This window comes from Cervus canadensis, chromosome 11 (assembly GCF_019320065.1).
Source record: "Cervus canadensis isolate Bull #8, Minnesota chromosome 11, ASM1932006v1, whole genome shotgun sequence".
NCBI lineage: Eukaryota > Metazoa > Chordata > Mammalia > Artiodactyla > Cervidae > Cervus > Cervus canadensis.
In genome coordinates, this window is record NC_057396.1 from 48,703,108 (window position 1) to 48,716,082 (window position 12,975).

Sequence of the window (12,975 nt, forward strand, 5' to 3'; positions counted from 1 at the left end):
GAGAAATATCAATAACCTGAAATATGCAGATGACACCACCCTATGGCAGAAAGCAAAGAACTAAAGAGCCTCTTGATGCAAGTGAAAGAGGAGAGTGAAAAAGTTGGCTTAAAGCTCAACATTTAGAAAATGAAGATCATGGCATCTGGTCCCATCACTTCATGGCAAATGGATGGGGAAACAATGGAAACAGTGGCAGACTTTATTTTTTTTGAGCTCCAAAATAACTGCAGATGGTGACTGCAGCCATGAAATTTAAAGACGCTTGCTCCTTGGAAGAAAAGTTATGACCAACCTAGGCAGCATATTAAAAAGCAGAGACATTCCTTTGCCAACAAAGGTCCATCTAGTCAGAGCTGTGGTTTTTCCAGTAGTCATGTTTGGATGTGAGAGTTGGACTATAAAGAAAGTTGAGCACCAAGAATTGATGCTTTTGAACTGCGGTGTAGGAGAAGACTCTTGAGAGTCCCTTGGACTGCAAGGGGATCCAACCAGTCCTTCCTAATGAAATCAATCCTGAATATTCATTGGAAGGACTGATGCTGAAGCTGAAACCCCAATACTTTGGCCACCTGATGTGAAGAACTGACTCATTTGAAAACACCCTGATGCTGGGAATGACTGAAGGTGGGAGAAGGGGACAACAGAGGATGAGATGGTTGGATGGCATCACCGACTCAATGTCCATGAGTTTGAGTACAATCCGGAAATTGGTGATGGACAGGGAAGTCTGGCGTGCTGTGGTTCATGGGGTCTCAGAGTCGGACACCACTGAGCGACTACATTGAACTGATTTATTTGGCTCTACCGGGTCTTAGTCATGGCATATGGGCCCTTTATTTGCAGCAAATGAACTCTTACTTGTGGCATACAGGATCCAGATCCCTGACAAGGGACTGAACCTGAGCCCCCTGGATTGGAAGCATGGAGTCTTAGCCATTGGATCACCAGGGAAGTCCCTAATTCTCCTTCTTAGCCGAGTACTTGTTATATGCTGGAATAATGCTCTGTGGTGGGGGTACAGAGAAGAGTTCAGGCAGTGTGTGCATGCAGAGGAATTCACAGCCTAGTGGAGGAAAACTCATGTCTGCAAGTAATGGAAACAGACTGCTATGTGCTGCAACATGGAGCTAGTAGACAGGACAAAGCACCAATTCTATCAACATGTAGGGAGAGATGGAGGAAGGCTGCAAAGCCTTGACGAAAATCGAAGTTTGTTTAGAGGACAAAATAAGGAAGAACATCCAAAGTAGAGAGAAGAATGAGCAATGCAGGCAAGAGAGGGCCATGCTGTTTATACAGAGAAACAGTATTTTGGGCAGAGAAAACAGCAAGGCAAAGGCCCTGAGAGGAAGAAGAGTAAGTGTGCAGAAGCAATGAAAAAGCCAGTGGCTGGAGTGAAGTGAGCAGAGCCGCAACTACCAGGAGGAGAGGAGGTCATAAAGATAATGGAGTCAGATCATGTGGGGTCTCACAGGCATTTAAAAGGCTCTGGCTTTTACTCTAAATGAGATGGAAAGGCATTTTAAGTGGGTTTTAAGTAGATGTGTGTCAAGATCTATTTAAGTTTTAATAAGCTCACTGTCTTCTGTACTGAGAACAGACTAAAGGGGAATGAGCCAGAAAAACAGAAGTTGATACTCAGACTAAACATGAGACTACAGAGGATCTATAATAGTGATTGGTCTTGGCATGGTTGGAGGGCATAGGTTCTGACCTTGGGTTAAGGGGTGAGTAGGGTAGAGGGCTTCCCTAGTGGCTCAGATGGTAATCTGCCTACAACGGGGGAGGTCTGGGTTCGATCCCCAGGTCGGGAGGATCTCCTGGAGAAAGGAATGGCAACCCACTCCAGTATTCTTGCCTGGAGAATCCCATGGACAGAGGACCCTGGTGGGCTACAGTCTATGGGGTTGTAAAGAGCCAGACATGACTTATGCGACTATACATTAGCAGCAGCAGGGTAGAGGACAAACTGCTGGACAAGGTCAAGGAACTAAGTTGCTAATAACAGTTAAAACAGCAACATTTGCAAGTGGTTTATTCACTTATATTCCTACGTGCTTTCTTAAGAGAAAAAGAAAAGAGCAGAATTGTGGTTAATAAACTGAAGATTGTACCCAAGGAAGTTATATGTTATCTGAGCATTACAAATTATGTGGACTGCAGTGGAGAAAGGTTTGGTTTGAGAATTGCTTTTCTAAGGTGAACTTACTTGGCTGCTGCTTGCAAACCACAGGCTCTGATTATCTGGACTGAGATGGAGACAGTTCGGGCAGCGAGAACTCCCTCTGCTGTCCTTGGAGTACGCCTGTACCTTAGGCCCACATCCAGTAAACCTGAAGAATGAGGGTGAAAGGAAAAATGAAAAGGTTGGTTGAAATAATCTTCTGTTCTACCAAACCCTAAGTCCTAGTCAGGAAGGAAGGAAGAGATTAAACACTATAATCCTAACGAACAGTAAGGGGCCTCAGCAGTGAAACAATCTGTCTATGGTCAGAATCACATTATATTATTGTACTTTAGGATTAATAAAGCAGAATAGAAGTCACAATTTTCACTTTATATCTATGAAAACTATGGCTCAGAGATTCAACTGCTTGTCAAAAATCACATTACTAACAGGCATAATGTAATTCTAGTTAATTTATAGAATTGAGATGGACTCTAATCTTGGTTTTCTAAAATCTTTAAAAGGTTTTTACACTCACACATTTCTATCACCCTCCTACTACCACCACCTGAAACACCTTCACATGCCATCTTTTAATAAAAATTCTCCTGGACTTCCCTGGTATTCCCGTGGCTGGGAATCTACTTGTCAATGCAGGGGACATGAGTTTGATCCCTGGTCCAGGAAGATGCCACGTGCTGCAGGGCAACTAAGCCCAAGTGCTATAATTACTGAGCCCATGTGCCCTAGAGCCTAGGCTCTGCAACAAGAGGGCCCACACACCTTAACAAAGAGTAGCCCCCACTTGCTGAAACTAGAGAAAAAGTTCACATAGTAATGAAGACCCAGTGCAGCCAAAAATAAAAATAAACACTGTTTTTAGATTACTTAGTTTTGGTTGCACTGGGTCTCAGGTGCTGCATGTGGACTTTCCCTAGTTGCAGAGAGTGGGGGCTCCTCTCAGTTACGGTGCGCAGGCGCCTCACTGCGGTGGCTTCCCTTGCTGCGCAGCACAGGCTCTAGGTTCACGGGCTTCAGCAGCTGCAGCACGTGGGCTCAGCAGTCCCGGCTCTTGAGCTCTACTTGCTCTGCAGCATGTGGAACCTTCCTGGACCAGGGATCAAACCCACAGCCCCTGCACTGGCAGGTGGGTTCTTATCTACTGTGCCACCGGAGAAGTCCCCAGGGAAAGCTTTAAGGAACAACAGAACAAGCTGATCAGTGACAGTCAGGAGGAACAACTCAAACTTAATCTAACAAGATAAAGCCTTTTGTTTGGGCAGATCCTCTCCAGTAAGAGGGAAGAGTAACTTGATTTATGAGGCTCATTCTAGTTATTCATGATGTATTTGGAGGATAGGTCATCTTACTGGAACCAATAGGATAGAATTCAAAACTCCAGCTCTAACTAATCCCTTTTAACTTTAAATCCTGACTCTCTCTTCCCTCACAGTGAATTTCCAGTTCATGTTATTTTCTCCCAATCCTACATCATGTTGCCTTGGAATAATAATTCTCTGAGTATACCTACATAATACTTGGGATTTGTGTCATGAGGGCTTGTCAAATGCTACTGAAGTTAAAGGCGAGATGAGACAAGCAACATTTACGTACATAGTCTACATAACTATGAATTTTCTAAAATTATATTCAAAATTTGCAGTATGTATTCTACTCATTTTCTAAGAGAAGGTGCCTCAGTTTTTACCAAATTCTTAAAAGGGTAAGTACCACAAAATGTGAAGAATCACTAAATTAGAGAGAAAAGGGATATTCACATATACTGCCTTTGAAAGGGAAAGGTAAATGTCTTAAATTACCTGATGATTGGTTCCTCAGTTCTTTCCTATTCTCAAACCTGGGGGTTAAAGGGAGATTAAAGGTCTGTATGCCCCCATCCTCACGGTGCTGCATGGTTACCAAGGCACAGATCCTCGATAATGGCAAGGTTCCTTTGGCAACCATCTGGTCTCTCACATTAGGATAATAGTATCTGTAAGCCACAAAAGCACAAGCTGTCAGTTGAAAGAATTAGGTGGACAAATGATTCAGTCTGTCCCAGGGGTAAGCTTTCAGTATCTAGTTTTCTTTGGAGCCTGATTGTTCTGTATTTGTGGTATGCAGCTGTGGTTGTGTCTGGCTGGATTTACTGCCCATAACCTGCAGAAGGAACCCCATAAATTATACTCTGTGTTCAAGACAAAGCCCAGCTTCTCACAGGTTTTCTGTTGAGGAATCAGCATCTGGCTTTGCCCTTTGGGAGTAGCCGCCCCTGACAACATCCATCCTGCAGCACAGGTGGTTCTGTGCTGTGAGTGGAATTATTATTTCACAAAGGCTAGTCTTTCGGTGATGGGAAAAACAGATTACAAGAAATGAGTCTAGAAGTGGAGAGACCAGTTAGGAGGGTATTACAATAGCTGAGGCATGATATAGCGAGGGCCTGAACAATGTAAGGCAAAAAGAGGAGCAGAAGAAAGGTGACTAATACATGTTAAGTGACAGTAGGAGATAAAAACGAAAACTTCTCTTCCAAATGTAAGTAGTGGTTAGAAGCAAGAGATACAAACTGCTCCCTAAAGCCTAATAATTTAACAGATTATGGTAAAAGCTGGATAAGAGTCACTACCAAGCTCTTAAATAACATTAAACAGGGCAGAAGGGGTTACTTTGCTTACTTACAATTCAACCAGAGCTAATTAAGGGAAGGATGTTCTGTGACTATGCACTTCTTTCCTAGGCACAGGAATGGATTGTCCATACTGTACCTGCACCAGATTTCAAACTGAACTCCACCTCCAGGGACAAGCCCATGTGCAGAGAAGGCACTGAGCAGGAGCCTTTGCACTGGAACTTCAGCTGGCAACAGGAGAGAGTGACGGTGTTCACTGTTAAAGACGGGGTCTGGAACACAGAGTGTGGTTGCAGATCTGAAAGGCCTCAGGGTGATTCCTTTGGAAAAGATAAGAAATTCAGAGTAATTCAACACATCATCAAGTATCTTAAATGTAGTAAGAGAGAATGTTAATATCCAGTATTATTCAATTTTATCCTCACAATAGACTGTAGCCCGCCAGGCTTCTCTGTCCATGGAATTCTCCAGGCAAGAATACTGGAGTGGGTAGCCATTCCCTTCTCCAAGGGAAAAGAAAGCAGGTATTTCTCCTGCTACAGATGAGAGTACAGATACCTTGAGGTTACACAGTCAATCCAAAGATCTTAGGGCTAGCAGGTCACAGACTTGGAACCAGAATCTGTATCTTCTGACTGCATTACTCCTACCAAGGTCCATTTCCCTAGTAGCTATGGTCTCCTGAAGTGCCATGATAATACAGAAGAGATTCCTTTGTTGGTGGACAGTGTGTGAGAGCTCCAGCACTTTATTTTCTTTACTTTCTTACCAGTACTTATTAATCTATTTAAAACCTATATATATAGCCATCTCAGCGAGTATGAAGTGGTACCTTGTGACTGTTTTGATCTTTATCTCCCAAGTGACTAATAATATTAACCATCTTTTTATGTGCTTATTAGCCATTTCTATATAGTGTCTATTCAGATCCTTTGCCCGTTTTTAAATTGGGTTGTCATTTTACTACTGATTTGTTAAGAGTGCTTTATATATCCTGGGTACAAGTCCATTATTTGAACCTCAAAACCAATCCTGGCAGCACTTTCAGTTACTTAAGGACATGCTCAGAATAACAGAAAATTTGAGTCACCCAACTTGCTCATTCCCAGCTGCAATCAAACAAGGTGACACTTCGTCCTCTTGTTTGAGCTCTCAGAGATGACCAGAGGATAGATGTAGTAAGGGACAGTACAATGTACTGCAAGAGCTCTACATTAAGGCCAGCTGGACAGGGTTTAAATGCCAACCTTGGCACTTGTTAGTGGGGTGGCCGCAGTCACTAACACTCTGAACCTTGCTTTCTCTTCTGTAAAATAAAGACACTAGAATCTACCACGGTAAGTTGCTTTAGGATTTAAGATTATGATCTATGTGAGATATGTATATGTACATATTTCCCCTAGAAACAATGGTTCAGTATTCTCTTAATTTAGCGCTCTTGATGACCTTACAGAATATAATTACGGTGGATAATGAGAGTCAACTGTATGTTAATAGATAAGAGTGAATAGGCTTATAAATGATGTTAAATGAGACAAAATGTAAATGATTGATGGATTTAGGTAAAGGGTATACAGGAATTCTTTGTACTATTTTTGCAACTTTTCCATAAATCTGAAATCAAATCAAAATAAAATGTTAAAAGAAACAATTTAAGAAAAGCAAAAACTCAGGGTGTCTCCTGCATTGCTCAGCTAAGACTAGAAATACCGAGGAACACAAGACTTACTCAGGAAGAAAAATCTCTGAGTATATTCAATAAAAGAGCCACACAAGAATGACAAGGTCTAATCTCCCAAACCTACCATTTTCAAGGAACTCAGGTCCTTTCAGCACATTGGACTGTGAGTCTTGAACTGGAAAGTAGTACTGGACATAACAATCTGCTTCTCCCCAGACTGTAGCCTGAAGAGGGGTGAGACCTTTAACCTTGTCTACAAGGAGTTCAAAGTGGTGCTCCATCAATCCATTTCCATGGTCCCCTGCCTATGAAATGAAACAGAGATGCCGGTGAGCTTTAAAGAGTAATTTGTATAGAGTGTTCACGCTTATTATCTGTACAGTCTGAGAAGAGATGAAGAAATAAGCAGATACTTAATATTCATTGTGTATAAATCTCACGACTGCTCACTGTAATCAGATCAGGGAGCATTTACTCTAGACAGTGAGACTTGGTCAATATTAGGAAATCCATAAATGTAATCCAGTACACTAATAGAGGAAGGAAAAAAGTGACTACCTCAATAAAGGCTGAAAGGGTATTTGATAAAATTTAATCAGATGTTTCTGATTCTTTGTATGCTTAGAAGGCTATTTCCTTAACAGGATAAAGAACACATATTTGAAGCAGCTAAGTATTAATTATGTTAATTATTCTTTTTAATGACGCTAGGAGTAACACAGAGTGTTTATTAGAGGAGAGGTAGTAAATATACTGTTACTGAAGGTACTTCTAATAACAATAATGTATTTATTACTTACTCTGAGCCTTGCACTTATTAATATTAATTTGACATGTATAGCCAGTAATAGTGGAACCAGGGTCTGAACTCAGGTAGAGTGACTCCACAGCCAGTGTTCTTTTCCTCAATTCCAGACAGCCTCAGCAGACACTAGCTAAGTGATTATTAGGAATACTCACCAAAGGGGAATTCAGGATTCAGATAAGGGTCAGACCATATGATTTTTATGTGTTTAAGTGTCTAACTACTAATCCAAAATATGTGGAACAGAGATCGCATTAGGTCTTTGCCTTGGCATCTAGAAGCATATGTCAGTGACAGCTGTTCAAAAAAGTTCCTTAGGGAAACAGAAAATTTGTACTTTGATTCTCTAGAGAAGAGTACAGGCCAAAAAAAAAAAAAAAGCCCCTCAGAATTATAGCAGCTTCTTAATATAACCATGCAGTATTACAGTAATTCAGTTCTGCAGACACTAGACTGGATAAGAGACACGGAGTGCAGAAGCAGAAACAACTGTATTTATGTTCCAAATAGGAAAAGGAGGACATCAAGGCTGTATATTGTCACCCTGCTTATTTAACTTATATGCAGAGTACATCATGAGAAATGCTGGGCTGGAGGAAGCACAAGCTGGAATCAAGATTGCTACGAGAAATATCAATAACCTGAGATATGCAGATGATACCACCCTATGGCAGAAGGCGAAGAACTAAAGAGCCTCTTGATGAAAGTGAAAGAGAGTGAAAAAGTTGGCTTAAAGCTCAACATTCAGAAAACGAAGATCATGGCATCTGGTCCCATCACTTTATGGCAAATGGATGGGGAGACAATAGAAACAGTGGCAGACTTTATTTTTTTGGGCTCCAAAATCACTGCAAATGGTGACTGCAGCCATGAAATTTAAAGACGCTTGCTCCTTGGAAGAAAAGTTATGACCAACCTAGATAGCATATTAAAAAGCAGAGACATTCCTTTGACAACAAAGATCTGTCTAGTCAGAGCTGTGGTTTTTCCAGTAGTCATGTATGGATGTGAGAGTTCGACTATAAAGAAAGCTGAGCACCGAAGAATTGTTGCTTTTGAACTGCGGTGTTGGAGAAGACTCTTGAGAGTCCCTTGGAGAGCAAGAGAATCCAACCAGTCCTTCCTAAAGGAAATCAATCCTGAATATTCATTGGAAGGACTGATGCTGAAGCTGAAACCCCAATACTTTGGCCACCTGATGCGAAGAACTGACTCACTGGAAAAGACCCTGATGCTGGGAAAGACTGAAGGTGGGAGGAGAAGGGGATGACAGAGGATGAGATGGTTGGATGGCATCACCGACTTAATGGACACGAATTTGCATAAGCGCCGGGAGTTGGTGATAGACAGGGAAGTCTGGCGTGCTGCAGTCCATGGGGTTGCAAAGAATCAGACATGACTGAGCGACTGAACTGAAATGAACCTTTTAAGGACTCAGTAACATTTTTTAACCTTTGGCATGAAATTTAACAAAATCTAAGTTTACATTGCAATGTGAGCATGACGTAACACCTAAAAAAGACTTGGGAATATTAAACAGATGAGCTTTATTTGTGCTTTTATGTCATTTTTAAATTAACTCCCCTCACTATTATCTACTGATAGACATAAATATAAAACAGAAAAAGTTCAGAGTTCATAACAAATAAACAATAGCCTACTAATAGATATTTTCCTAATAGTTCTTTCTCTGCTAGAGGCAATCAATTTGTCATTTAGATTCAGATTAAAAAACATAACATACAGTGGAGACTGAGATTTGGCTATTCTAGTAAAGACATCAAATGTAAGATACAGGAGGACAAGATATAGTGGACTTAAGAGTCAGAAGACCTGCGTCTGAACACCAATTCTCCCATTCTCAGCTACGTGACCCTGGATGAGTAATATAAACTCTAATTCTATTTCACTACCTAAAAAATAGAATGACAATGACCTACCTCATGTATAAGGGAATAAACACAATAAAGTATGTCAATGTGCTTTCTTAACTGAACAACTGTACAAAACAAATTACTTTTAAGTTATGAGTAGAAAAATTAAGAATGTCACTTGAAAACTTTGCAACATGGATTTGGTCAAGAAACAGAATATTTTGCCAGTTTACATTTAGGATCACTCTTCACCCCATCCCCATTTTCTCCCCCAGATTACCTTTTCTTTTTTTCACTGAGACTATTTTTTTTTTAGGGCAGATTTAGGTTCACTCCAATTATCAAAGCATCACCTTGTAAGCCTTAAAATAAGATTATGTTTTTTCTAAACAATCAAGTGTTTGGTTACTACCATAGCAACAGATGCTACAGACGGCTGGTCCAGGAAATGGGCTGGCCTGGGGCTGAAGGGAGTAACTGTTCCTTCTTCATTCTTTAATCTTTGTAGTGCTATTATCTGATCTGAAGAGCCCATAGCTAAAAAGACTCGAAGACTCCCATTTTGGTGGCCTGAGAACACGTCAATCACAGGCATGTAGCTGTCGACAGCAACAACTGGATACCGAGCATCAAGCAGCAGGCGAGAAACCTTGGGATCTCTAAAGAGAGAGAAATTGTGCGTGAGCAGACAACAGTCATCAATCACGTCATAGAGTTGCTTCATTTTTTACTTGTTTTCTCAGTTTGTTAAAAACGGACCTACAACTAGAAAAGTAATGGTGGTTCGAAAAAATAGGATTCTATCCGTAATCCATCAAGTAAAAATGACAGGCAGATAAGCTCCAAATGCAGCAATTTGAGGAGGAAGGGATGTGTTTAACTTATCTCTGTATCATCATGGCCCCAAGGGTTGCTGAAAAGAATATTTTAGAGGTAGGCAGTGGTCAACTAGAAAAAGTATATACATTTTGGAGTCCAGCAGATAAGTTTTGAGTAATATTACAAATAATATCTGCTAATTTACTGTGTACTTACTATGTCATAAGCACTTAAGTTCCTTTAATCCTTCTAACATGGCAAAGGTTGCTATTCTTCACTATTCACAGATGAGAAAAAAGTCTAAATGCTCTTCATTACCATGCTGAATCTTACATCTGCCTCTTACTTGCTGTATGACTAAGTAATCAGTATAACTTTTGAAAGTGTTTCCACATCTGTAAACTGTAGGTAAGAAAACCTGCATCAAAGGGCTGCTGTTAGGACTAAACTGAGATAACTGATATAAAATGCCAACATGATAAGTGCTTAGTAACTGATAGCTATTACTGTTCTACACACTCAGCAATGAAAGGGGTCTAAGGAAATGAAAAAGAAAGGGGAATATCAGACCAGTCTAATACCACAACAAAAAAGGGGAAAAAGCTGAACGCCTTCAGCTGAGAACGACATCCATGATTCCAGCAGAACTCCTTAGCCTGACCAGGCTTCCCAATGTTACCATCATGTAAGTACTAGACTGTTCACTGGAGGCTCATTCCTTTATTTTCTCGCTGGATCCTCACAACTGCTCCAAGAGGGAGGTAGGATATCTGTCATCACCCTCATTTTACAGATGATAAAAAGAAAGCCAGAAAGGCTGACATCTCCAAGTTAAATGATAAGCTTCCTCATTTGTAAAATGGGGATAATGATAATACTTCCTGGGGTTATAGAAAGGCTCATGTGAGACACTGCCCACAACAGTGCCCTTTGCAAAGTGTAAGGTGCAGCATTTAAAACACAGAACCATTAGAAGGTTGTTAGGAAAGAGGTCAGTTCTAGAATAATTAAAAATCAGTACCTTGAAACAAAAACTGAACAGTTTGTACTGAGGATGGAAATGATTTTCAGATAAATCAATATCCATCTAAGTTTGAGTAGTGATAAATGAGGTACAGCAGTCAAATCTGAAGGTCTAAAAGACAATGCTCACTATAGAAATCTTGCAAATGGTTGATGCAAACTACACTAACTAAAGTTTGTGACAGAGATAAACCATCAGTTCTGTGAGGTGATAAACTTTGGCAGCTGAGCTTTTTGGTGAGGGGAGTGGACTAGAGAGCCAGATTTCTGGGTTCTAATCCTGGTCCCACTACTTTAATACATATTACAAATTATTTAACTTTCCTGTGCCTCTGTTACCTCATTTGTAAACAGGGGAAATAAAATTTACCTGCCTCAGAGGACTGTTGTGAGGATAAAAGGACTTGATGTATGTAAGGTTCTTACCATAGGGCCTGAAACATGGAAAGCAGTATCTGTATGATTGCTATAACCTAGGAGAAAGAGCAGCAAATGTAGTGAAATTGAGAAAAATCCTCCAAGGAATTATTGGGTTGGATATGTTTACAAACTGCAAATACTCCTATTCAAGTTCATACAAAATTAAAAATGTAAAAAAAGAATACTTCAAAAGGTCCTATTTACTTGAATGACATGTAAAACTGATGGAGGGGGAGTTTCACCAGCCCGAGAAGCTTGTCCTGTCCTGGGCTCCGCACCTTGTTCCAAGTTTCAATTATCATCACATTGTTCTTAAGCCTTTCCAGACATTTGGAAGACAGAGAGACAGGAATCACCTGGGGAGAGGGACAACCAAAAAACAAAACAAAACAAAACCCCACATCTGAGACAAAGTATTAACTCATACTTTTATTCAATAAGCATTTACGAAAAGCCTATTTGCCATGCACAGTGCTAGGAGCTGAAAACATCAAAATAAAACCCACTCTGTATCCTCAGTCTAAAGCCATAGCCTTGTTTAGAGACAGACACACAAAGGCCAAATACGAAACAGCATGAATTCTCTGATGACAAAGCTCATCTAAATAGGGCTTCTGGGGCACAGGTGGGAAAAGAGGATATTTAGAAAACTGCAGGGAGTTGAGCACAGCTGGACTATCTAGTGTGCAGAGAAGAGGACACTGGAGAAGTACAGGCAGGGTCTTATAGTCCAAATTAGGGTTTGAATTCTAGTCTGAAGGCTATGGGGAATCACTGAAATATTTTAAGCAGGCAAGTAAAATATTCAGGTTAGTGTTTTAGAAAGATCATGACTGTTGGTACACAGAAGAAGGAATGGACAAGTAGAGACAAACAGGTAGGACAGTCGGAGAGCTATTTGGAACAGGAACGAGGGCCTGAGTGAAAGCGGTGGCAATGGAGGACAGATAAGATAAGTTATTCCAGAGATAATCAAGTTTGTAGCATCTACTGGACTTTGTAAGTCATTATGTAAGAAAGACTCAAGGTCAACTTCTAGGTTCTGCTTGGGTTTCTAAGTGAATTATAACATGAATTAGGGCAGACAGGAGGAAGAGGAACAGACCTGGAAGGAAAAATAAATTCAAATTTGAATACATCTGAATTACTTTTCCACTTACACAACTTTATTGAATACCTGCAATTTGCCAGGGGATGTGTTAGGTGCCAAGAGGAAAGGGCTCTTGAGAGATCTAGGTGGTGATGACCAGAAGGCAGTTAGACACAGAGATCTGGAACTAGAGGGAAATGCCTGGCCTACAAAGAAGTGTGGATTTGGAAGTCATCTTCACATAAATGAAGCTATGGGAGTAGATGAGGCGACCATGGGGAAAAGAGGGTTGGTTTGGAGAATGCTAAGCATATAGTAATGAACAGGGATACTAATAATTAAAAGTAGGAGAGAGGGAGAAGTGCTGGGGTCACAATCCTTTTCCTAGTTTTCCTACCAGCTCAATGACGGAAAAAGAACAGTTGTTGAGTCAGAAGGAAAATAAGAGGAGAGAATCACAA

General features: G+C 40.6%; 1 protein-coding gene across 4 annotated transcripts in view; it reads right to left on the bottom strand.

The window, feature by feature from the left end:
* C2CD3 (C2 domain containing 3 centriole elongation regulator) overlaps positions 1 to 12,975 on the bottom strand; it is a 119,275-nt gene that overhangs the window by 59,799 nt on the left and 46,501 nt on the right. For all 4 annotated transcript variants that reach the window (XM_043482672.1, XM_043482675.1, XM_043482673.1 and 1 more), the window contains exons 15-20: positions 11,629 to 11,780; positions 9,575 to 9,821; positions 6,608 to 6,788; positions 4,939 to 5,122; positions 3,991 to 4,163; positions 2,213 to 2,336 (exon numbers count right to left, since the gene is read on the bottom strand). In XM_043482672.1, coding sequence (XP_043338607.1) covers positions 2,213 to 2,336; positions 3,991 to 4,163; positions 4,939 to 5,122; positions 6,608 to 6,788; positions 9,575 to 9,821; positions 11,629 to 11,780 — 1,061 coding nt within the window. The remainder of the gene's footprint in view (positions 1 to 2,212; positions 2,337 to 3,990; positions 4,164 to 4,938; positions 5,123 to 6,607; positions 6,789 to 9,574; positions 9,822 to 11,628; positions 11,781 to 12,975) is intronic.